Source organism: Miscanthus floridulus, chromosome 6 (genome assembly GCF_019320115.1).
Source record: "Miscanthus floridulus cultivar M001 chromosome 6, ASM1932011v1, whole genome shotgun sequence".
Lineage (NCBI taxonomy): Eukaryota > Viridiplantae > Streptophyta > Magnoliopsida > Poales > Poaceae > Miscanthus > Miscanthus floridulus.
In genome coordinates this window covers 73,066,895-73,093,266 of record NC_089585.1, presented here as the reverse complement: position 1 = coordinate 73,093,266, position 26,372 = coordinate 73,066,895, and the positions used below count along the sequence as shown (strand labels likewise).

General features: G+C 43.3%; 2 protein-coding genes and 1 pseudogene across 2 annotated transcripts; 1 reads left to right on the top strand and 2 right to left on the bottom strand.

The window, feature by feature from the left end:
• Nucleotides 1-307: 307 nt before the first annotated feature.
• On the bottom strand, nucleotides 308-2,856 carry LOC136456142 (rust resistance kinase Lr10-like; annotated as a pseudogene).
• A 3,353-nt stretch (nucleotides 2,857-6,209) lies between these two features.
• Nucleotides 6,210-8,906, bottom strand: LOC136456141 (rust resistance kinase Lr10-like). The gene is made up of 3 exons (XM_066455921.1): nucleotides 7,909-8,906; nucleotides 7,601-7,773; nucleotides 6,210-7,498 (listed from the first exon to the last, which is right to left on the bottom strand). Exons 1-3 carry the CDS (start codon nucleotides 8,904-8,906, stop codon nucleotides 6,408-6,410), a joined length of 2,262 nt encoding a protein of 753 aa, XP_066312018.1. The 3' UTR covers nucleotides 6,210-6,407.
• Nucleotides 8,907-9,577: 671 nt separating this feature from the next.
• LOC136456143 (rust resistance kinase Lr10-like) lies at nucleotides 9,578-13,925 on the top strand. Its single transcript, XM_066455922.1, has 3 exons — nucleotides 9,578-10,393; nucleotides 12,404-12,427; nucleotides 12,603-13,925. Exons 1-3 carry the CDS (start codon nucleotides 9,592-9,594, stop codon nucleotides 13,649-13,651), a joined length of 1,875 nt encoding a protein of 624 aa, XP_066312019.1. The 5' UTR covers nucleotides 9,578-9,591; the 3' UTR covers nucleotides 13,652-13,925.
• The last annotated feature ends 12,447 nt before the right edge of the window (nucleotides 13,926-26,372 follow it).

Genomic DNA, 26,372 nt, shown 5'->3' with positions numbered 1-26,372 from the left:
GCCGGGCACCCTCTCGAATCTCACCTGTATGTATTGTTTGTGTAACTAGCGCCACCACCGCACCTCAACACAGGGAGGAAGAGGACGAGGGCAAGCCGAGGGCGAGGGCGCGAGGCGCAGGAGCCGCCTGCGCAGCGTGAGGCAGAGTAGTGCTCGAGGAGGGATGGCTCGCACTCACTGTACCGACCAGAAACGCATGCATTGCTCCTATACCGTGTTGCTGCGGCCTGGGTCACTGACTACTCACTATGCATTTTCCGGTATCCATCCCAAGGGAAATACATTTGCAGTGTCTGCCGTCCAGTGACGCATATCTTGCTTTCAGGAAAAATATTACATACCAGCATGATTATAATAGTTGCTAATCTCCATCTTAAATTATACATACGTGTTTTCACCACGTAAATGTTTACAGGAATCAGAAACTCATGTACCATAAAACTTAACGGTCCATTTCAGGTTTCACAAGCTAATGCTCTGCTCACCTTATTATCATACTACCAGCACCAGACCACAATGCAAAGACATGTAAATATTTCTTCACTCATCTTCCTCAGAGATTTCAGTAAGCTCCGATGAGAAATGGTAAGAATCTGCAGCAGGCATATTATGATCATTATCACAGAAGAATGGCCTAGAAGGCATTTGCAGGCCATCAGTGCCGCACTCGAGCATCTCTATGACCTCACTCATGGTCGAACGATCTTGCGGCTTCATTTGAATGCACCGTAGCCCAACGATGCACAGTTTCCTCTCCAACTCATGCATGTCAGACGCAACAGATATCTCACCAACTTCTTGTGCGGCTAGACGATCATAGACCCAGGCTGGGTAGTATGCTTGACTTGAGTTGGCTGCATTTTGGTCTGCGTTCCATTCGCCCTCCCGCCATCTCTAGCAGTAGCATACCAAAGCTATACACATCAGATTTGCTTGAGATGGTGCCAAAGCTACGAGATACCATTTCAGGAGCTATGTACCCAATAGTTCCCCGCATGGCGCTCGCTGGCACAAAGCTCTTGTCTCTCGGGTACAACTTGGCGAGGCCAAAGTCTGCAACTTTAGGGACAAAGTTGCTGTCGAGAAGGATGTTGTGTGGCTTAATGTCAAAGTGAAGGATCTGCATATCACAACCCAGATGCAGGTAGTTGATTCCCCTTGCAATGCCCAAAGCAATCTCATTGAGCTTATCCCAAGAGAAACTTCTCTCGACCGAGAATATGTACTTATCAAGTGAACCATTGGACATGTACTCATAGACCAGTGCCCTCCTCATCTCCTCTGCACAGAAGCCCACAAGACGAACCACATTGATGTGGTGGATCCTACCAATGGTGGAGACTTCACTGATGAAGTCCTCCCCATTGCAATTGGAGTTGCCCAACATCTTGACAGCAACATGCACATTGCCCTGGGAGTAGCACACCTTTGTACACGGAGCCATATCCTCCCTGACCCAGCTTGTCTCTGAGATGGCTTGTGATTGCAGTAATGTCAGTGTACGCATATCTCTTTGGGCCAAGCATTTGTTGCATGTGGAGGAATTTCTCGACTGCGTCAATTGTTATCATTGTTTTCCAGTACATTGTGGGCAAGGAACATCTGTACTGCTAGTGCTGTGAACACAAACCTGAATAGTACTGCCAAACAAGTCGGAAAATGTATATAAGTATTAAACCATACATGTAGGATATAGAAGACTGTAGTCGTGATGATTAGAAGAAGGTGAACCTGACGTACCAAGTAACGTGGTGACTTTAACAGCAGTCACTACGGATATCACATGGAAATCTAACATAACAGTTGTGGCATTGTAACTCTCTGCGCACTTTAGAAGAAATACATCACTCCAAAAGAAAGCACGAGTTATATACCCACGATGCTTCCGCTAGACAATTGCTCGTGGAAGTACCTGCAAGTCAGCATTATGCGAAAGAAGGGATTGGAGAAGGAATGCTTGCAATGATGAGAAAACCAAACTCGGAAGGACATAGAACTAACTGCAGAGTCCAGAGCAGCAGACTCACCTGGTAAAATTATTTAGGCATGTCTTGAATACCCATGAAGCATTATGGTAGTCATAATCATATCCATCCAATGGGAATCCAACAGAAAATCCCTTCTTTACCACTTCTATGATATCTGCATAACTTGCATTACCCTCCAGATCTAGACGTCCGTACGACCATGTAAGCTTGCTACCAAAGGGAATCTCCGCCAAGTATCCACAAAAAGGTTCAAGAGAATCGACTGTGCAACCCCACCCTACTACATATATATAGACAAACGAACTGCTCCCACTCAAGCAAGTAACGGGCTTGTACCGGATATTATTCGTGATCGTAACTGCTTGCGAACAATTAACAAAGCATGCCCAACAAGAGGCCTCATTAGTGGCCAAATCGGCATGGAAATGTTTACCACTTGTCCAGTACGATTCCTGAAAAGTGTAAGGAAGGTGATCCCAGCGAGAAAGAGGGCAGCTGCTGTGCATATCCAAGTTGGCGTCCACAACCCAGAAGGAGTGATCGGTATAGTTGATGCTGGTGACAAAATATGTCCCTGTGTTGATGCGAATTGTAGCCTTGCCATGGCTACAGACCAGCTCGTATGCTTTTACACCGCACTCTTCTGGGTCGCCTGGCCTACGGAAAGGGTTGGATATGTTGTGAAGATTACCACAGGAGAAAGGAGGACACTGACCTTGGCCCCCAACATCCACAGCATGAACTGCAGCCACAGAACTAAAGACAAGTAAAGCTTGCCAGATAGCAGAAGGATGAAGAAATGCTGCACACGAGTTCGCCATGAGAGAGTTCCGGTGCAGGATGCAGCAAGCTAGCTACTAGCTTAGGAAGTTAGCAGCCTGTTCGGTTGGCTGGTTCATATCGTTGCTGATTCGTGAAGAAGTACTGCTGACTAGTTTGTGTGAGAGAAAAATACTGTTCCGACTAAAAATTTACGATCGTTTACGACAAGCCACAGCCAAACGAACAGACCGTAGGAGTGATGAAGATAGCCTAATTATAGATAAGCCCAGGCCCGGCCCTGGAGGGGGGCGAGCAGGGCAGCCACTCTAGGCCCCCTGGGACCAAGGGGCCTCCGATACTAGTACATGTAGTGATGTAGGTAGCAGTATACTTGGTATATAGTATGTATATGTATGTATTATTAGTTACTAGTATATATTTGTTGTAGCATCTGGGAGTGTCGCCACAATTTGCATGCCGATAAGTTTGACTCGATTTATAAAAAATACGTGCAACATTTGTATCTCCAAATAAATTTATTAAAAACTAGATTCAAATATCTATCTAATGATACTAATTATGTACTATAAATATTAATATTTTTTAATATACAATTAGTCAAAGTTGTTTCTCGGAAAGTGAAAACGACAGACATTTAGGGACGGATGGAGTAGTTATTAGTTATAATTCATTGTCAATTGGCCATTTGGGCCTGGCAAACGGCCCCTCAACGAGGAAGAAGACTGCAGGTATAAACTGAGGGCGCGGCAGCAACAGCCGCCGCCGCCGTTGGGGCCCATCGACCATGCCAGTCCGGCCGCCGGTCGAGGGAGGGGCCGGGGACCGCCACCGCTTGTGGGAAGGTCCGGGGGCCGTCGACGCTCGGGGGAGAGCACCCCGTGGCCCGTTACGCCGCCGGAGGTGAGGGGCAGGGAGCGACGCCGGAGGTGAGAGGGAGGGAGCGCCGCCGCCCCCATTCGCCTTGGGAGCTCCTGCCGATCTGGATCTCAAATGAGGGTTATTTGCCACTCTTACGGAGGCCGCGTATCTGATCGTCAACTTTGCGTTGGTAACTAAAAAAAGTCCTAAAAAATTATAACTTATCTAATATTTTGTTATTTTTGTTGACGTGGCATGCCAGATCAGCCAACCAGCTTGAAAACGGGCCGTTGACGCTCGAAGACCGAAGGCAAAAGACCATTCTGCCCTCGCCGTGTATTGCTTAACAAGCGCCGTCTCCTCCCATCTGCTCGTCCCTGCCGTGTCCCTGCCGTGTATTAAGAATCCCATTGTTTTTGTCTTCTAAGTTCACCACCGCCGTCGTCCAGATCGATCAAAGCATAGGCGTCTCCGAGATCGATACCGAACAACGCAGCAGCGTTGTCACGGGTGTCGTCGTTGTTCTCGCCCTCTTTTTAGGTGTTTCTACGAGCAAGGAAAGTCAAATGGTTGATATTATTATAAAATGGTTTCCAGAATTATTGCCTCTGCATAAACTTCTCATTCAGGTCTGAAGTTATAAAAATATTACCTTGTATTGCTTATTTTGATTTTGTATGGTTAGTTGGGTTCACAATTTGTGGCATTATTACATACAAGTATAATTTTCATTAGGCCTCTCATGCCTACGGAGAAAATTGAGAACCATCTATTTGTGTTATCGGAATAAAAACTAAGTGGATACAAGTCAGGAACCACATAGCATGGTTAGGATAACCATCATTTTTGCATATTTAGTTAGTCATTTTTCATACTGGCTTCATACAAGAAAATATAACTTTTTCATGTCATTTAAGCTTCTGATAAAGTTTTTCTCCTGTGTACATGATTCAGCTCCAAGGCGTCACGGACCAATAGGAATACCTGAACAATGACTGGTTTGTTTACCTGGACTACAATCATAATGCAAAAACTACAATGGAGGTGCTTGTGATGGAGTTATGTAAGTCTATGGAGATTCCAGGGGAGAGCAGTGGTTACTATGAGGAGAATAAGGCATTTTTATGTAAGAGTACTGTTATGCTATATTTGTATCCAGCTAATATTTGGGTTAGCTAATATATATATTGTTTGTAATAATATATATAATAATGTAATATATCACTAACTATTGTAACCATAAATGTGTGCGGCACGCACTTGTAATGTTTGATCCTTGGTGTCATAGGAGCAATTACCATCACGTTTTTAGATACGAATATGTCTTGTCATAGAGACACGTGTGTGCCGCACTGCATGGCCACTAGTATAAACAAAATATAAATAAAAGTAAACACCAGTACCACATATAATTAATTAACTCAGTCTTATTGTTGGTAGACTGCAATATGTGTTGTCACCATTCTGTCATTCCGTGGATGTGCATGATTCGTCATGGCAATCAGGTGCAGAGATTTTAGTGGTACAGTATTGCCAATTATAAGTAGAACAAAGATTTTTGCCCAGGTAGTCAAGGTGACCTTTTCCATCATTAGACAAAAAGACTTTTGTCCAGCTTCTATCTAAAGCTTAACATAGTAAGAGTTTATGTTGGGGTTACCAGCTCTCAGAGTAAAGCAAAACGGCACTAGCCATGCGGACTCGACTCCTACCTCAACCAGATTAAAGAAAACACTCAGCATGAAACTTCCTAGTCCTAGCGAAAGCTTAACATGATCTAACGAAGCATACTCGACTCCTACCTCTTTGATTCCTTCTCCTTGAGTGCCACCTTCCACTGTCGCCTTGGGTAATTGGGTCCTCGACCATCTTATTTCTAGTTTTTTCCACTAACGGTCTAACGCCCATAAAACTACTGCCCAACAGAACACAACATGCATAGTAGATGGAGATTAGATGGAAACTACTTGGCCTTTTTCAAATAGTTTCAGTAGTCTGCAGTTGCCCCGGACCGACGGACTGAGTTGCAAGTGGTCTAAGTGTCAGAACACAACATGGAAGAAGTTTAATAGGAAAATGGAGTAACTCTGGCTGACAATTTAAGATTAAATTATGTTTCCTTTTAACAACATTGTTTCGGTTTCTATTACAATTCTATAGATTAGTTGGCACATAGGACGACAATGTATATTACTGGCTTTGTATACCATTGAGCAGAGTCAACTGCAATAAAACATATTCTCATCAATGTAATTGCTACTGCTGCTACAATTCAACATTCATTTCAAGCTTCACCACAAGAATCAAATATGGCATGGACACCTCTCTGGTCTCCACCTTCTGTCACTGTAATTATTGGCATGGATGAAGCCGGCATATTCAGAATTCAGCCATTCACAAATCACCAACGATGCTTCTACTCTGTTGCTGGTTCACTGCATTTTCCAGTAACCATCCCAATCTCAGGCAAATACAATTTGCCAATCTTCTTATCAGAAAAACACATGTCTTGCTTTCTGGAAAAATATTACATCCGAACATGATATAACATTTGCCAATCTTCTTATCAGAAAAAACAGCTGTCAATCAAACTCCATCTTAAGCTATACATGTTTTCTCATAAACGTTTACAGGAATCAGAAAACCATGTACCATAAAACTTATTGGACTATCATGAAAATGCTTAACAGGATACACACATAACGGGCTATCTCAGGTTTCACAAGCTAATGTTTGCTCACCTTATCTACTACCTAAGCACAAAGATATGTAAATATTTCAATCATCTTCCTCCTCGATTGCATTCAGCTCTGACATGAAATGGTAAGAATCTGTATCAACCATATGATCATCGCAGAAGAATGGCCTAGAAGGCATTTGCAGGCCATCAGTGCCACACTCAAGCATATCTATAACTTCACTCATGGTCGGACGATCCTGCGGCTTCATCTGAATGCACCGTAGCCCAACAATGCACAACTTCCTCTCCAACTCATGCATGTCCGCCACAACAGATATCTCACCAACTTCTTGTGCGGCTAGACGGTCATAAACCCAAGCAGGGTAGTATGCTCGACTTGAGTTGGCTGCATTTTGGTCTGCATTCCTTCGCCCTCCAGCCATCTCCAGCAGTAGCATACCAAAGCTATAAACATCAGATTTGCTTGATATGGCACCAAAGCTACGAGATACCATTTCAGGAGCTATGTACCCAATAGTTCCCCGCATGGCGCTCGCTGGCACAAAGCTCTTGTCTCTCGGGTACAACTTGGCGAGGCCAAAGTCTGCAACTTTTGGAACAAAATTGCTGTCAAGAAGGATGTTGTGTGGCTTGATGTCAAAGTGAAGGATCTGCATATCACAACCCAGATGCAAATAGTTGATTCCCCTTGCAATGCCCAAAGCAATTTCATTGAGCTTATCCCAAGAGAAACTTCTCTCAGCTGAGAATATGTACTTGTCAAGAGAACCATTGGGCATGTACTCATAGACCAGTGCCCTCCTCATTTCCTCTGCACAGAAGCCCACAAGACGAACCACGTTGACGTGGTGGATCCTACCGATGGTGGAGACCTCGCTGATGAACTCGTCCCCATTGCAGTTGGAGCCTCCCAGCATCTTGATGGCTACATGCACATCGCCTAGGAGTAGCACACCCTTGTATACGGATCCATATCCTCCTTGACCTAGCTTGTCTCTAAAATGGTTAGTGATTGCAGTGATGTCCGTGTAGGCAAACCTAATCGGACCAAGCATTTGTTGCATCTGGAGGAACTTCTCGACTGCATCAATCGTTATCCTTGTTTTCCAGTACTTGTAGGCAAGGAATGTGAATACTACCAGTGCTGGGAGTACAAGCCTGCATAATACTACATAAAAAAGTTGAAACAAATATAAAGTTAGACAACATAAGCAGGTTAATGAAAACGGTAGCTAATATGATTAGAAAGAAGTAGGCCCACCCCACGTACCAAAATATAACTTGGCCACACTTATAGCAGGCACTATGACTATCACAACCCACTCGAACATATGATTTGGGGTATAGTATGAGTATACACATTGTACGAAATGAAATTCACTCCAGAAGAAAGCACGGGTCCAATTCAGGATGCTTGTGCCAAATAATTGCTCATGGAAGTAGCTGCAAGACACCGTTATAAAGAAAGGAATTAAAGAAGGAAGCATACAGTTTTGGATAACTATATGATATATATTACAAAGGAAACGAGACAACAAGATATATCGGTTTCATACTCGATGCAGAACACAGGCTCACCTGGTTGAACTATTTCGGCATCTTTTGAATATCCAAGAAGCATTCCAGCCTGAATAATAATCCTCAGGAAATCGAACAGAAAATCCCTTCCTTACATATTCTATGATATTTGTATAATTGGCATTCTCTAACGGGTACTCAAACGGGTACTCCGTACGCCAGCTACCTCTATCAACAAAGGGGATCATGGCTAAGTATCCACAAGAAGGTTCAAGAGATCTGACTATACAACCATTGTAATGACCGTTAACCATGACATAAACAAAGGAATTGTTCGCACTCAGGCAATTGACGGGCTTGTACCTGCTACTATTTGTTATTGACTTTGAACAATTAATGAAGCATGCCCAATTATCGGTATAATCAGTGCCTAAATCAAAATGGAAATGCAAACCACCTGTCCAGTACGATCCCTCATAAGTGTAAGGAAGCTGGTCCCAGCGAGGAAGAGGGCAACTGCTGTGCATATCCAAGTTGGCGTCCACAACCCAGAAGGTCGAATCAGTATAGTTGATGCTGGTGACAAAATATGTCCCCGTGTTGATGCGAATTGTGGATTTGCCGTGGATACAGACCAGCTCGTATGCTTTTACACCGCACTCAGGTGGATCGCCTGGCCTACGGAAAGGGTAGGATATGTTGTGAAGATCACCACAGGAGAAAGGAGGACACTGACCTTGGCCCCCAGCATCTGTAGCCCGAACTGCAGCCACGGAAATAAAGACAAGTAAAGCTTGCCAGACAGCAGAAGGATGAAGAAATGCTGCACACGAGTTCGCCATGAGAGATTTTAGATGCAGGAATGCTAGATAGGATGTTAATGGGTTATGGACAGGCTGAGAAGGACGCTTAGTTATTTGATTGAGAACAGCAGGCCTGACATGACTGGGATGTGTTTTTGACTTGGACCAGATACTTTCCAAGTCAAATAACAGCAGGTCTTCTTTCCACGAGAAAACAGTGGGCTGTATGGAAACTTGGAATTTCTCCTCAGCCATACAATTGTCTTTACTAATTTAACTGCACAGACTTATTTTAAAACTTCCACGTCTTCCTCTTTTTCTCAGTTACTATTGATATGGAAGCTTGAGTGGATTTCTTATCATAGCTCTGCTGCTGTGTCCGCCATGTCTGTTCAGCAAACATGGTCCAGAGATCAGGTACCCTTTCATATCGAGAACGATAATAATGTGGATGACCAGACGATGATGACAATTTTCTGATAAAAAAAGAAAATCTAAATGGCAAAGAATCTGACACGCCAGAGCATGAAACTAGCAAAGCCCTGGTTCGCCCACCAGCTGTGATCTGCAGTCACGGAAATAAAGTCAAGAAAAAGCTTTAGTTAGTTATTTAAGCACAGCAGGCCTGGCATGATTTCAGATGCCTTTTGACTTGGACAAAACTTCTTTCTTTCCAAGTCTTCAACAAAGACAGGACTGAGCAGCGTTGACTCTAAGTCAACTTGAGCACACGGAAGTTTCATGGAAACTTAGAGCATCTTATTTGCTTCCACCTCCTCAGCCTCTTCTTCCTTCTCTCAGTTACTACAGTTATGAGTTTGAGTTGGACGTCCTCCACTCCACATCGACATAACCACTACTCCACAACTTCCTCCGATCCACGTCCGCATGCTCTTGTTTCATAGCTCTGCTGAAAAAAGAAACAAACAAAAAGAGAGAGATGACTGAATTTCATGTAATAGCCCTGCTGTTGTGTCTTCTCATAGATGGAGTGTACGGGGCCATGGCTTGGGCTGATGCCGACTTCTTCAGCAACTGCCCACCATCTCGGTGCAGCAAACATGGTCCGGAGATCAGGTACCCTTTCCGGCTCGAATCCAGCAATACCTCATCATTATGCGGAGCACCGTGCATGAAGCTAGGATGCTCCGGTGACGACACCATTCTGGTTCTCCCAGCAGCCGTTATCCAGTACAAAGTGACCGCCATAGACTACAAGAGTGGTACCCTCACGATCGCCCCGCGTGTGGAAGACTCGTCTTCCTCCTGCAAGCAGAAGCTCATGTCCGCGTCCCTACCTCGCAGCATTATCAAATGTGAGGACCCGGACCCCTGCTCACTGCTATGCGATCGTGGATATGCAACGATAGTAAGCTGCTTAAGAGAGTTCACACCAAGTAATCTTGCTGCTAATTACATCTTCGGACCAATCTCGTGCCTTGGCAGCGCATCCCACTTCTCCTATTTGGTGGCTGATTATGCACCCATGTCTGTGCTTCCATTAGATTGCAAGGTTGTGCCTGATACCTACTTTCTGATGATGGACACTCACAATGACGATTCAACATTCAAGGAGCGAGCAGAAACAATACTGAATTTCTCAGGGTCGAGAACGATCGATTGGGATTATTATAGTAGTGCTGATGGCAGTGGCATCATAAACAACTGCACACTGTGTGAACAAGGTGGGCGACGCTGTGGGTTCAGACCAGACAGGAATCAAACCTTCTGCATGAATCACGGTATTATCTCTAATTGGACAAAACCATACAGCCACATGGTTCAATCTTTTTTTTTTCTTTTTTTTAAGGAGCACCACATAGTCCTATCGTTTCTTACATTACAACTCCTTACATTATTCATTTACGTCTATTCAAATGCTACTATGCAATTCTTTGATGTTTCGTAGATAATTGTCAGCTTATTTTACAGAGTAGTACTGCAGCTCATTTGTTGGGGAGCCTCACCCAAGCAAACTAATGCCAACCAATCTAATCAAAATCACAAAAGAGATAAATTATAAACATGCACTTGATATACAAGTAGTCAGACCCATTTTTACAAGCATTTTAACACCCTAACCCTTCACTACATGTAGTACGTTGGGCACTACTGCCAAAAATACCCATATAACGATGTTTCAAATAATTAATTAATGGAAGGGGAAACAAATAAGGAATTAAATTGGTAAAGCAGAATGTAAAATAAATACAGAACACACTTGTAACTATGTGATAATTATGACAATGCAGTTTCAAAATTAGATGACTAGAATAGAGGATAATGGCAATTCACATGATCGCCTCATCTTCCCTTGCACTGTCCGTAAGCTCAAGAAGTGCGGAAGGTTTTTCGGACCGGGAGCAATTCAGTGCAGCCCAACAGATTTTACACTAAAATTTTGACACCATAGCTAAATGGTGGTAAGCTACGGTGAGGACCATACCCAAAGACCAAAAACGCACTTGTAACACTTGGTGGAACGTCTGGAAAGAGTGAAACATAAGAATTTTTAACAATGAGCTCCAAACGGAGCAACAGGTTACTAATAAAGTCTGAGAGGATTTAGCATTGAGAAGGATAGCATTTGCTTGGACTTTGTAAAGGCCTTACCATTTCTGCTTCTTGGCACTCTATCTCTTCTCTTGTGTACTGGCAGGCTGGGGAGCCTATCAGGTGCCCCTTTGACACTCTTGTAATTAACTCTATTTGCTTTCTTCATAATTGAAAGGCAGAGCTCCTATCATTGCTTTCATATACAATTGGTGGCAAAAACTTTTACATGCAAAATTTACTGTACTATTGTTGAGCATTTTCATAAGGATAAAAAAATGCATAACTGAGATAAAATAAAAGCAAAGCAACACCTCCAATACAACATATACTATTGAAATTACCAGATAAATGGAATTTATCTAGGCTGGGAGTTCAGAACACATGTTACTTGGCAACTGAGCTAGGATTGTTTGGGTCTATCACCTTTGCTTTATCATCTTGACATTGAGATTATATATTTGCATCATCCAAGATCCTAGCAGACATCCTTCCTTGTCCATATGCTAGAGCAGCAGTAGTAGTCTAGTAGAGGCTGCAACCAAAATAGCTGCAAATTTCAATGATGTGTGCTCCTGAAAAAGGGAGATGAATTTGAAGGGGTAATTTGTCTGAAGAAAGAAAATCGACAGAAACACTTGAGAAAACAAATTGATGTGTAATACTGCTGAAAGTGAATGCAACGAAAGCACAAAGTGGTATGCTAGCAAGATAATAACTGCCTATAAGGTGGGCAATGGAAGGGATAATAGCAGAAAAGAACAAACACTGCATAAAGCAAATGAATAAAGAACCAATGTGAAATTGGTTGTCTGTAGCAAACCAGGTAGTTCTGAAGAGAGATTGCATGCTGGGTGCAGCTTACAGTTGGCTGGGGCAAAACGGTACAACCTGGTTAATCACCAGAGATGGCACCACAAACTTGCCTCTGATATTTGCATTTTCTCTTAAGGAACCTTGCTTGTGATCAAACATGCTTAGAAACATGTAAGGAGCATTACTCTTTTACATTATATCCATGCAAATACAGTATGTTGATTCTTAAAAAAACAGAACTTTTATTGTACACGCTGTACGCGGGGTCACATCATGCAGCTAATTGTACTAAAATATTGGATCTTACCTTTTCTTTCTCAACAAATCATCATTTCATACTAAATCATCAATAGAGACTTATTTTTCTTGTTTGCTGTTCGCAGGTTCACATGTCAAGGTAATTGCAGGTACTGCTGCTAATCAAACATTCCTTTTATCCAAAATAAAAAGGGATATTCATTACACACAAATTCTTATCTTTCTCAACTATGGCTCTTAACATTATCCCAGAACCATTAACAACACCAAGTGGTGCCTTCCTATCGAGACACAGTTAATGATTTCCTGTTCTCTGCTTGCCAGCTACATCATCGGTTGCCACAATAGTGGTTCTTCTGTCGATTGTGGCCACTGGACTCTATCTTTCACTTAAGACAAGATATAATGAGGAGATACACTTGAAGGTCGAAATGTTTCTCAAGACATATGGCACATCAAAACCCACAAGGTACAGTTTCTCTGAAGTTAAGAAGATAACAAGGCGATTTAAGGAAAAAGTAGGCCAGGGTGGATTTGGGAGTGTATACAAAGGCAAGCTACCAAATGGAGTGCCTGTGGCAGTCAAAATGCTAGAGAACTCTACAGGAGAGGGAGAAGAATTCATCAATGAAGTTGCAACCATAGGACTAATCCACCATGCAAATATTGTGTGTCTCCTGGGTTTTTGCTCTGAAGGAACAAGGCGTGCCCTTATTTATGAATACATGCCTAATGAGTCACTGGAAAAATATATATTCTCACGTGATTCTAGTATTTCCCAGGAACTACAAGTGCCAAAGAAAATGATAGATATTGCTTTAGGTATTGCTCGAGGAATGGAATACCTACATCAAGGATGCAATAAACGCATCCTCCACTTTGACATCAAACCTCACAACATCTTGCTAGACTTTAACTTCAATCCAAAGATCTCAGACTTTGGCCTAGCAAAACTGTGTGCAAGAGATCAAAGCATCGTTACCTTGACAGCAGCAAGAGGCACTATGGGATATATTGCACCAGAGTTATACTCTCGGAATTTTGGTGGGGTATCCTACAAGTCGGATGTTTACAGTTTTGGCATGCTGGTGTTAGAAATGGTAAGTGGAAGGAGGAACTCAGACCCAAGCGTTGATAGCCAAAATGAAGTTTACCTCCCAGAGTGGATCTTTGAGAGAGTAATCACTGGGCAGGACTTGGTACTTTCTAGGGAAATGACTGGAGGAGAGAAAGAAAAGGTGAGACAGCTAGCCATGGTGGCCCTATGGTGCATTCAGTGGAACCCAAAAAATCGACCCTCAATGACAAAAGTGGTGAACATGTTAACAGGGAGGTTGGAGAATCTGCAGATGCCCCCAAAGCCTTTCGTCTAATCTGAATTCTGAAAGTCATCCAGTGTCATAAAAAAATATATTGGAGAATACATTGTCATTATGTACTGAATATTCGAGACAAACTTAGCTCCTGCTGTGTTGTAGAGTAGTCCATAGTGCCTGCATGAAAATGTATTTGAGTTTTTCCACCGTATCTGTATCTGATGAATTAATAGTAACTTGTCGGCTTATCACCATGTAGTGCTACTTATCTGCAACGCATCAAATTTAAAGTGGACTTGGCTTGTGTGTAATAGTTTAAAGAGTCCTGTTGCTTCAATTCCTAATGATCTTGCCATGATTTAGTTCCATCCTATTCTGCCCTTTCTATAGTACATATTCTTTTTCCAACTCAATGAGACAAAAAATCAAAATAAGTTGAGATAAAAATTCAAAATAAGCTGGACAAAAATTCCTAATGATCTACGATGGGTGGGCATGGGTCTGAGCACATCTATTACTTGAGATTTTGCAAAGCAATAACAAGACAAAAGGAAAAAGGTAATAGTAACTCGTTACCTTTGCCATTGCCATGGAGGATTCTGGATCTCGAATCACTAAGCTGCCGCTAGCGTCCGTTGCAGGAGCAAAGAGACCGGTGAGCGAGCCAGGGCATCACGGTGTAGAATGGCATGGAGGCGACAAAGGCGCAACCGCGCAAGAAGTACATGAAATTTCCTATTGAAAGCTTGGTGAGTTTCAGCATTGGCTGACTGCATGATGAGATCGCTGCTCGACGGCGGCCGCTGCCTGAGCACCAGTCGGTGGGTAGAAGATGTGGGTATTGGGGCTCCCGTTCTACCAAAGTGGATTGGGCTTGGCCGCTTGGGCTAAAAATGAGCCAGCCCAGTAACAAAGAAAGATCCAGTCCTTGCAGAGCACATCAAAGATTGCAGGTGTGCCGGCCGAAGAATTCAGACTGATTAGAAAATCTGACAAAGGATTTGCTTTTGCCTACCAAAGAATCTGAGTTGTATTTGCTAGGTTTGTGTCCATACATAAACTACATAGAAAATTTAACAGCAGTGCCACCAATAATTAATTCACTCAGTCTTATTGTTGGTGGACTGAAATTTAGCATTGTCACCATTCTGTCTGATGTGATTCCTCGTAACAATCAGTCGTTTTTATTTAGTGGTACAGTTCTTCCAATTACAAGTGGAATGAAGACTTTTGCCCAGGTAATCACAGTATTTCTTTCATTAGACAAAGACTTCTATCGAAAGAACTGAAGTTTATGGCTTCTCACAATGAAGCAAAACGGCACCAGCCTTGTGGACTCGACTCCTACTTCAACCAGATTAAAAGCAAAGTCTCCTTAAAAGCAATCTCTAGTCCTCTACGAAGCACACCCATCCACCGCCGTGGAAACAAAGTAGAGTAACTAACATCTCAAAAGGGACCACAGCTAACTGTTCCAACACCGTTAGGATCCTATCCACCTGTTTGATTCCTTCTCCTTGAGCGCCACCTTCCACTGTCACCTTCTCCCACCAGCTTGTTCTCCACCATCTTGTTTCTAGTTTTCCACTAACGCCCATAAAACTCCTGCCCAGCAGAACAAGCAAGTGCCCGGACTGACAGACTGAGTTGCAGCTGGTTTAAGTGTCAGAACTCGAACATAACATGCATGAATAGGAAAATGAAGTAACTCTGGCTGACCATTTAAGATCTAATCATGTATCCTTTTAGTAACATTGCTTCTATTTATATTATATTTCTGTGGATCTAGTTGGTACGAGGACGACAATTTACTGGCTCAGTCCAACATTGATCGAAGTCAACCGCAAAAAAGATACATTCAAGCTTTACCATAGGAATCAAATATGGCTTGGACACCTCTCCGGTCTCCATGGCATGGATGAAGCTATGAAAGCTCTAGTTTAGTTTTGGTTAATTAATGAAACCCTAAGTGCTAACCTAGTTTATTAAAGTGATTATGAGATAGGTAGCACTACTCCAAGTGATAAAGCAATGGCGAAGATCATGACAATGGTGATGGCATGGTGATGGTCAAATGCTTAAACTTGGAAAAGAAGAAAGAGAAAAACAAAAGGCTCAAGGCAAATGTAAAATTGTAGGAGCCATTTTTGTTTCGGTGATCAAGACACTTAGCGAGCGTGATCACATTTAGGATAGATAGCCGTACTATTAAGAGGAGTGAAACTCGTATCGAAATGCGGTTATCAAAGTGCCACTAGATGCTCTAATTCATTGCATATGCATTTAGGATCTAGCGGATCACTAACACCCTTAAAAATGTTTATAAAAATATGCTAACACATGTGCACAAGGTGATACACTTGGTGGTTAGCACATTTAAGCAAGGGTGAGAAGATAGAGGAGAAAGGAACTCAGTCTCACTGTTTTCACTGTGACTGGACGCTGGTCTTGGGTGGACCGACGCGTCCGGTCAGGCGTAGCAGTGAAGACGCCAGCATCAGTTTATTGACCGGACGCTGGGTCCGAATTGACCGGATGCTGGAAGTCTGGGTTCGGTCGAACTGACGGGTCAGCACAGTATCCAGGGTTTTGCACTGGACGCTGTGGTGTGTTCGGTCGAGGTGGACCGGACGTGTCCGGTCGAAGAAAACCTAGTTTGAAACCTTACTGTAAACGACCGGACGCTGGGGTCCAGCATCCGGTCACTTGTGCCGGAGCGTCTAGTCGCTACTTAGCCGTTGCGATTGGGTGGTTCCTATTGAATGGACAATGACACGTGGCTTACATCGGTTGACCGGACGCTGGGTCTAGAGTCTGGTCAATCTGACCGGAGCATCCGGTCAGCCCGTAGTGTGCCCAGTGAAGGGGTACAACAGTTCTATTTCTTGGGGGCTTCTATTTAAGCCCCATGGCCGGCTCAAGCTCTCTCTCTTGCACATTTTCATTGACATAGCAACCTTGTGAGCTTAGCCAAAGGCCTCCCACTCATCTCCATCATTGATCCATCATCTTTGTGAGATTGGGAGAGAATCCAAGTGCATTGCTTGAGTGATTGCATCTAGAGGCACTTGGTATTCGTGTTGCGCTGTGGATTTCGCTTGTTACTCTTGGTGGTTGCCACCACCTAGATGGCTCGGTGCAGCGGTGGAGGATCGGCATGAGTTGGTGATTGTTCGTGGCCGTCTCCGATGATTGTGAGGGGATTTGTACCTTCTCCGGCAGAGCGCCGAAAGGTAACTCTAGTGGATTGCTCGTGTCATTGAGTTACCTCACTTGTGGGTAGGTTCTTGCGGTGTCCAATCGTGTGGACGAGGTTTGTGCAACACCTCTGTAAGGAAAATGGACCCTAGGCCCATTAACTTTGGATTTTGGTGTTTGATGACCAACACAACCAAATTGGACTAATGAATTTGCAAGTGTTTGTTTTGTAGTCCAACAGGGTGCAAGACGTGACTTGGACGAAGGCGGCGTGATGATCAACACCTTAAGAAAGACCTTAGGAACATAAGAAAAGACCCAAGATATAAAGCAAAGTCCAAGTATGAAGATAGGAACCAAGCCGTACACAAGATCGCGAAGAAACGAGCTCGCAGAGGCGACCGGACGCTGGACCGGACGCTAGACCGGTGGCTCGGCAGACAGGCGACTAGACGCAAGGACCGGACGCTGGCGGCAACCGACCGGACGCAGGAACGCAGCGTCCGATCGAGTACAGAAAGGTTCTAGAGCGGCATATCTGCGACCGGACACATCCGGTGGCAGGCGACCGGACGCTGGTCAGCGTCCGATCAGTGTTTTGCTGGCTCAATGATCGAGACGACCGGACGCGTCCAGTCAGGACGATTCAACGTCCGGTCAGTAGCAGTTTTGCGGGAATTCGACCCTAATGGCTACTTTCTCAGTGGGGCTTATAAATACAACCCCCAACCGACCATTTGAGGTGTGTGGAACTGAGGAAACATACCAAGGGTGTTGATACACTATTTTAGTGATCTCCACATGCATAGTGCTTAGTGTTTTTATTAGGTGATTAGCATAAGTGCTTTGCGAAGTGCTTAAGTTGACTAGACCACCGCTTATGCGCTTACTCTAGGTTTATGCCTAGTGTTTAGTGAGGTTTGCATACCTCTTGCCACCCCGTGCTTGAGAGCACAAGTGTTGTACATTGGCGAGGCTTGAAGTCTTGCGAGATCACACCAACCGCGTTTGTGGTGTGGCCACCACCGTGTACCAGAGGGAACAAGGCCCGCGGCGTTTCGGCCAGAAGCTTGATAGTGAAGACGGTGGGGAGCATCCGGCAGAGGCTTGCCGAGAGGCACATCGGAGACCCACTTACGCGTGGGGAGGGACCGAGGCTATCCACGGAGTCACTCGACCGGGAGCTTGGCCCTTGCGAGGGATTCCTTGCGAGGGGCTCCAACGAGGACTAGGGGGAAGCTTGCACGCTTCTCGATACCTCGGTAAAAATACCGGAGTCATCGACGGGAGTTTGCATATCTCTACCTGGCTCTTTAACTTCCGCATTTACATTGATTTCTTTACTATGTTTGCGGTAGAGATAGCAACACACTAGCAAAATCATAGTTGCACATCTAGATAGCTTATCTATTGCATTGGTTTTGCTAGGGTTAGAAAAAGAGGCCATAGTTTAGAGCTAGAATTTTAAGTTGCCTAATTCACCCCCCCTCTTAGGCGTCACGGTCCCTTCAATTGGTATCAGAGCCGGTTGGCTCATATTTGGACCTTTGGCTTAACCGCCGTTGAGCCGACGCTATTGTAGAGTGGTTGGGATGGATACCGCTAGACCTCCACAATTTGACGGCACTAACTTCCCATACTATAAAGCTAGAATGGCTTGCCACCTTGAGGCGGTTGATTTTGGGTGTATGGAGAGTCACTCATGACGGGATGAAACCCATCAAGAATCCCGAAAAACCCACAAAGAGTGATGAAAAAGAAATGCACTTCAATGCTAGAGCTAAAAATTGCTTGTTTGAATCACTTAGTATGGATGTTTTTAACCAAGTATTCACTTTAAATACAGCACATGAAATTTGGTTCAAACTCCAAGAGCTCAATGATGGCATAAGCAATGTCCGTGAGCAAAAACATTGTCTAGTAAAGCAAAACTATGATTCCTTTACTATGAATGATGATGAGCTTGTTCGTGATATGTATTCTCGTTTGAATCTAATTATCAATGAGCTCTATTCTATAGGATTATTAAAGCTAGATGATGCGGACATCGTGAGGAAGATCATCTCTGTGCTACCATAAAAGAAATATGCAAGCATCATCACCATCCTTCACAACATGGAGGACTTGAGCAATATGACCCCGGGCATTGTCATTGGAAAGCTAGTGGCATTTGAAATGTCACGTAAGATGGGTCAAGGAGAAGCATCTTCATCAAGCAAAGGTAAAGCTCTCGCTTGTAGCGAGAAGAACAAGATGAAGGGCAAGAAAGTTGAGTCAAGCTCAAGCTCAAGCTCCTCAAGTGAAGAAGAAGATGAGGATGATGATGATGATGAAGATTCTAGTGATGATGATCAATCTTCCTTCTCCACCTCCGACCTTGATGAAGAATCAATCAAATTAATCAACAAGGTGGAGAAGATGATCCAAAGGCTCAATGTCAAGGGTGTGCCCATCCAAATTCAAGATCTCATTTTCACCAATCAAAGAAATGAGCAAAGAAAGAGAGGATGCTATGGATGCGGCGAGTCGGGACACTTTGTGGAAGTTTGTCCAAACAAGCCCACACCCAAGACAAAGAAGAAGGCGTGCAAGAACCAAGCCCTCACATCAATAAGATCATGGGATGATTCTTCAAGTGAAGAAGAACCCCATCACAAGAGGCGAGGCCACAAGCACTCATCATCAAGCTCTTCTCGTGTGTGCCTTATGGCACGAGGTAACGAAAGCTCTTCCTCTAGTGAGAGTGATAGTGATAGTGATGATGATATGCCTTCTTATCACAAACTTGTGCAAGAAAATCTTAATTATGCTAAAGCTTGCACTAGTCAACAAAAGAAGCTTAAAAGTTTAAAAGAAAGGCTAGATAGTTCACAAAAAGCATACAAAACCTTGCTTGAACAATATGAGAACTTTGCTAATCTCAAGGTTGAACTATCTACTAAAATTGAGAGACTTGAGACTAGTGCAACAACAAATGCATGCACAATCAATGATGAGCAACTTTTAAAGAAAAATGAAAAATTAAAAAAAAAAGTTAGCTAGCTCACAAGAAGCATATAATAGTTTGCTTGCTAAAATGGAAACCATGTGCAAACATTGTGATGAGCTAACTAATAAAGTTGCTAATCTTGAAGTCGTTAGCACAAACCCCACCAAGGCATCTAAAAAGAAAAGTTCTATCTTTAACATGTCTAAAAAGGATACCTCTACTTCTTGTAATGATTTATGTTTAGACTCACCTTTGTGCAACCAAGTTTGTGTTGAGAAAGTTATTGTAGATACATGCACACAAAAGGTTGCAAAGGAGAATGAGCAACTAAAGCAAGAAGTAGTTTGCCTCACCAAGGACTTGACTCAAGTGAAAGGCAAGGCGAAGCAAACCCAACTTCATCAAGATAACACCATCAAGGGAGTGAAGAAGCTTGATGAAGGACAAACCATGGTTTGTTATGTGTGCCACAAGGAAGGTCACAAGTCCTATGAGTGCAAGGTGAAGGATGGGGGAGGAGCAAAGAAGGAGAAAAAGCAAACAAGCAAGCTCTCCAACACCTACACCAACAGGTGGAAAAGAAGGCCTCCACACCTTATCTCTTGAAGAAGAAGAAAAATGACAAGGTGGTGACCATCAAGGTGAACAAGCAAGCCAACAATGGGGTCAAACGCTTTTGGGTGCCAAAGGAAATCATTTCCAACATGAAGAGCACCAAGAAGGTTTGGATCCCGAAAGGGAAGTGAGAAGTCCGTCGGACTTCGGGGAATTTGGAGACTTGGCAAAGAATGGGTGCATTTCATGGGGTGCATCATGATGGACAAAACCATTGCCAGGTGGGCTAGTGAATACTATGGACCCAAATTCCCCTTCCCATGTTAGGTAACTAGATTCAATTTACTTCATTTGGTATTAGATTTTCATACAATTAGTATCCTTAAGCATCTAGTTACTCTTCATGCCTAGGTTTGCATGTGCATACTTATATCTTTTGTCATGCATACACTAGGTATATCTTATGGTAGGCTTGCTCGGTTCCATTCTTAACCCTTGGAGCAAACCTACATGGTTCAAAATTATTTAGGAGCACGGCACATAGCTTGTCTTTCAAATTGTTCATCCAATATGTGCCAAAGTCCAAATTATAGATAATCTCTCCCAAATATCATCTTTGAAAATGATCCGCACATTCATGTGATGTCATCCTTCAAGTGGTATTTTGATTCTCAAATCAATGTGCATAATTCCTACAAGTATTCCACACTTGTATGCACAAATTTAGGGGAAGGTTACTTTACAAGTTGGATGCCTTGAGACTAACACCTTTTTCAAGCTTATCATGTGTGTAGTAGTCTTATTGCAAGGAAAATGGAGTCCCCGGAGCAAAGCATCATACTTCAAGTATCCACCAATTATTACAAGTGGTAGAAATCAAAGTGGTTCCCACATGTGGTATTTCTAAACCAATATCATCATGTTGATTTCATTTTGATATTTATATGCTTTCTCCATGCATTATATAGATTAAATTCCCTTATGAAATAAATTGCTAATTATGCATATACTTTCCCTTCTATCATAAGTATGCACATTTTTAGGGGGAGCTTAAACTATATAATATGAGAGTCAAATTTTGTGATCTATTCCACTCTACATGCAAAGGATCACAAAGTTTGACCCTCCCTTGTGCTTAATGTCTTCCTTTTCGGTGTTTGATTCCAAAGGGGGAGAAATTTAGAGGACTAAAAGCAAGCATTAATTTGTATACAAGTAGTAATGGTCCGAAAAAAGGGAGGTTAATGAATTATGGATTAGTCTAAGTAATGGGGAGATCTTATGGGTAACTAGACTTTAATCCATAATGGCTCATGGGGACATTTGTAAGGGCAAGATGGTCTTCAATTGGTATCTAAGTAGTATCTTCTAGCATCATATAGCCTTGCCCTTTGCATTGCATCCTAGCAAGTAGGTAGTTTTTAAATTTTCAAAATTTTATTATTTGCTTGCTTTGGTCGTGTTGTCATCAATCACCAAAAAGGGGGAGATTGTAAGGAAAATGGACCCTAGGCCCATTAACTTTGGATTTTGGTGTTTGATGACCAACACAACCAAATTGGACTAATGAATTTGTAAGTGTTTGTTTTGTAGTCCAATAGGGTGCAAGACGTGACTTGGACGAAGGCAACGTGATGATCAACACCTTAAGTAAGACCTTAGGAGCACAAGAAAAGACCCAAGATATCAAGCAAAGTCCAAGAATGAAGATAGGAACCAAGCCGTACACAAGATCATGAAGAAACGAGCTCATAGAGGCGACCGGACGCTGGACCGGACGCTGGAAGCACGACTGGACGCTGGACCGGTGGCTCGACAGACAAGCGACCGGACGCTGGTGGCAACCGACCGGACGCAGGAACGCAGCATCTGATCGAGTATAGAAAGGTTCCAGAGCGGCATATCTGCGACCGGACGCATCCGATGGCAGGCGACTAGACGCTGGCCAGCGTCCGATCAGTGTTTTGCTGGCTCAACGGTCAGGATGACCGGACACGTCCGGTCAGGACGATTCAGCATCCGGTCAGTAGCAGTTTCACAGGAATCCGACCCCAACGGCTACTTTCTCAGTGGGGCTTATAAATACAACCCCCAACCGGCCATTTGAGGTGTGTGGAACTGAGGAAACATACCAACGGTGTTGATACACCATTTTAGTGATCTCCACATGCATAGTGCTTAGTGTTTTTATTAGGTGATTAGCATAAGTGCTTTGCGAAGTGCTTAGGTTGATTAGACCACCGCTTATGCGCTTACTCTAGGTTTATGCCTAGTGTTTAGTGAGGTTTGCATACCTCTTGCCACCCCGTGCTTGAGAACACAATTGTTGTACATCGGCGAGGCTTGAAGTCTTACGAGATCACACCAACTGCGTTTGTGGTGTGGCCGCCACCGTGTACCGGAGGGAACAAGGCCCACGGCGTTTCGGCCGGAAACTTGATAGTGAAGACGTCGGGGAGCATCCAGGAGAGGCTTGCCGAGAGGCACATCGAAGACCCACTTGCGTGTGGGGAAGGACCGAGGCTATCCACGGAGTCACCCGACTAGGAGCTTGGCCCTTGCGAGGGATTCCTTGCGAGGGGCTCCAACGAGGACTAAGGGGAAGCTTGCGCGCTTCTCGATACCTCGGTAAAAATACCGGAGTCATCGATGGGAGTTTGCATATCTTTACCTGGCTCTTTAGCTTCCACATTTACATTGATTTCTTTACTACGTTTGCGGTAGAGATAGCAACACACTAGCAAAACCATAGTTGCACATCTAGATAGCTTATCTATTGCATAGGTTTTGCTAGGGTTAGAAAAAGAGGTCATAGTTTAGAGCTAGAATTTTAAGTTGCCTAATTCACCCACCCCCCCTCTTAGGCGTCACGGTCCCTTCAACCTCTTAGCCACCGAACCACCAAGTGTTGGTCGACACAACGGGGACTAGCATGTTGGCAAGCATGTGAACCTCGGGAGAAAAATCGGTTGTCTCTTGTTATTTGCATTCTCCCGGTGATTGGCTTAATCTTCATCTTGTGATTGGTTCATCCCTCTACATGTTGGTATAATCATCTTACTCACTCTTTTATATTCTTGCAAACTAGTTGTGGCAAGCTTTTTTGTGTAACTAGAATTGAGAGCTTGATTTGTCATTTAAGTTCATCTAGTGGAGCTCTTTAGTGTAGCAAGATTGAGAGCTCTTAGTGAGTAGTATCATAGCAAGTTGTGTGTCTAGTAATCATTGCAACTAAAATTGTTGGATAGATGGCTTGCAACCCTTGTAGAGCTAGAGCAAGTTTGCATTTCTCCTTTTGTCATACTAATCAAATTGCTCTAGTTGATTTGTAGATTTTTAAATAGGCTATTCACCCCCCCTCTAGCCATATTAGGACCTTTCAAGTGGTATCAGAGCCGTGGTCACCGTTTGATTGAAGGCTTAACAACCTCGGTGTCAAATTATGGCTCAAGTTGTGTTCAACCATGTGGGGGGCAAACCACCGTTCTTTGATGGCACATCCTATGGATATTGGAAGAGAAAGATGAGAATGTATCTTGGTTCAATAAATGATCAAGTATGGGAAGTGATCGAGAATGACTATGCTATCATCGATCTTGATGATCCCACCAACCAAGACAAGATCAACAAGCAATGTAACACAATGGCTCTCAACACCATATACAATGCTATTGATTCCAAGGTGTTTGAGCAAATCAAAGATTGTGAAAGAGCAAATGAGGTGTGGAGGAGATTAGAGGAAACATATGAGGGCACATTGGCAGTGAAGAGTGCCAAGTTGTACATCCTCAAGGACAAGTTGACAAGTTTCAAGATGAAGGATGATGAGAGCATTCCAGAGATGTTCCATCGATTACAAGTCATTGTCAATGACTTGAAGGTATTGGGAGAGAAGATCAAGGATGATGATGTCTCTCATCGATTCTTGATGTTCTTACCTCCAAGATTTGAGATGTTGAGATTGCTCATCATAAGAGGAGGATTGAAGGACATTACCCCCAACCAAGTACTAGATGATGTCATGACACAAGAGACATACCATGTGGAAAGGGAGGGGGATGACAAGGATGACAAGAAGGAAGAAGAAGACAAGAAGAAGAAAAACATAGCATTCAAAGCTAGCTCATCATCATCAAAGAACAAGGGCAAGTCCAAGAAAGAATCAAGTGATGATGATGATCTTAGTGATATTGATGATGAAGCTATGGCCCTCTTTGTGCGCAAGATGGGAAAATTCATGAAGAAGAAGGGCTCTGGTGCAAGAAAGAGAAGAGATCACACCAAGAAGGAGTATGTGAGAAGATGCTACAATTGCAAGAGCCCCGATCATGTAGTAGCAAATTGTCCATATAATAGTGACAATGATGAGGATGAGAAGAAGAAGCACAAGGAGGATAAGAAAGAAAAGAAGGAGAAGAAGGAGAAGAGAATGACCTTCCAAAAGAAGAAGAAGGGTGGAGGTTATGTGGTCACATGGGATAGTGATGGCTCTTCGGATAGTGATAGCTCTAGTGATGATGACAAGAAATCTATCAAGAGAGCACTAGCAAGCATTGTCATCAACAACAAGCCCTCCATCTTCGACACTCCATCAACATGACTTATGGCAAAACCTACCAAGGTAAAATATAATGTGAGTGATGATGATGAATGTGAAAGTGATGCTTGTAGGAGTGATGATGATGAGGAGTACTCCAAGGAGGAGCTCATGGACATGTGTGAGCAAGTGCATACTTACTTTGAGATGAAAAGAAAGGAGTGCAAGGAATTGAACAAGAAAGTCAAATTTCTTGAGCAATCCCTTGATGAGCTCAATGCCACTCATGAGAAGCTAATGGAAGCCCATGAGAAGCTTGGCAAAGCTCACTCTAAGCTTGAAAAGGCTCACTCCTTTCTCATTGAGCAAGTCAAAGTGGAGGAAGCCAAGAAGGAGCAAGTGATCATAACATGTGATGTGGGACTAACATGTGATCTTATTGATGAATCTATTTTTGTTGCTCCCACTAACACTTCTTGTAGCACTACTACTTCCACTTCACCTTTGAGTGATGGTCTCACTTGTGATGCCTCACTTATGGTGGAAAATGAGACCCTCAAGAAGGAGGTGAATGAGCTCACTCGTGCCTTAGGCAATGCCTATGGTGGAGAAGCCCACTTGCTAAAGTGCTTGGGTAGCCAAAGATTTTCTCTCAACAAAGAGGGATTAGGCTATACCCCCAAGAAAGGCAAGGCGGCCTTTGTCACTCCCAAAGCTAGCTTTGTGAAGGGCAATGGTCGGTTTTGCAATAGATGCAAGCAAGTTGGGCATGCAAGACTAAGAAGAACAAGCTACCTAATGTATCCTCAATCAAATTTAATTCTTGTTACATGCTTTATAAGGGTGCCAATGGTGTGAAGACTAAGTTCATTGGTACACCAATTGTGGGCCCAAAGAAGAAGGCCATTTGGGTACCAAAGACCTTGGTGACTAACCTACAAGGACCCAAGCAAGTTTGGGTACCTAAAAAGAATTGATTTTCTTTTATAGGTCAATTATAAAGCCGGAGGAAGACATTGGGTGCTTGATAGTGGGTGCACACAATACATGACCGGTGATCCAAGAATGTTCAATTCAATCAATGAAAACAAGAGCAATGGGATTGATAGTATCACATTTGGTGACAATGACAAAGGCAAGGTCAAAGGGCTTGATAAGATTGCAATATCCAATGACTTGAGCATTTCCAATGTGCTACTAGTAGAGAGCTTGAACTTCAACCTATTATTGTTAGCTCAATTGTGTGATCTTGGTTTCAAGTGCATATTTGGTGTGGATGATGTAGAGATCATAAGTGTAGATGGCTCTAACTTGATATTCAAAGGATTTAGATATGAGAATCTATACTTGGTTGATTTCAATGCTAGAGAAGCTCAATTATCAACATATTTGATCACTAAGTCTAGCATGGGTTGGTTATAGCATAGAAGACTTGGTCATGTTGAAATGAAACAATTGAATAAGTTGATTAAGCATGACTTAGTTAGAGGCTTGAAAGA

What these genes read in the sequence shown, in the direction of transcription:
- LOC136456141 (XM_066455921.1), bottom strand. Translation starts at nt 8,906, where the DNA reads ATGGCTGAGGAGAAATTCCAAGTTTCCATACAGCCCACTGTTTTCTCG. An exon ending in TGCCGAAATAGTTCAACCAG is followed by an intron (nt 7,774 to 7,908) that starts GTGAGCCTGTGT and finishes GGTGTCTTGCAG; the next exon opens with CTACTTCCATGAGCAATTAT. An exon ending in TGTGGCCAAGTTATATTTTG is followed by an intron (nt 7,499 to 7,600) that starts GTACGTGGGGTG and finishes TTTTTTATGTAG; the next exon opens with TATTATGCAGGCTTGTACTC.
- LOC136456143 (XM_066455922.1), top strand. Translation starts at nt 9,592, where the DNA reads ATGACTGAATTTCATGTAATAGCCCTGCTGTTGTGTCTTCTCATAGAT. An exon ending in AACCTTCTGCATGAATCACG is followed by an intron (nt 10,394 to 12,403) that starts GTATTATCTCTA and finishes TGCTGTTCGCAG; the next exon opens with GTTCACATGTCAAGGTAATT. An exon ending in ACATGTCAAGGTAATTGCAG is followed by an intron (nt 12,428 to 12,602) that starts GTACTGCTGCTA and finishes TCTGCTTGCCAG; the next exon opens with CTACATCATCGGTTGCCACA.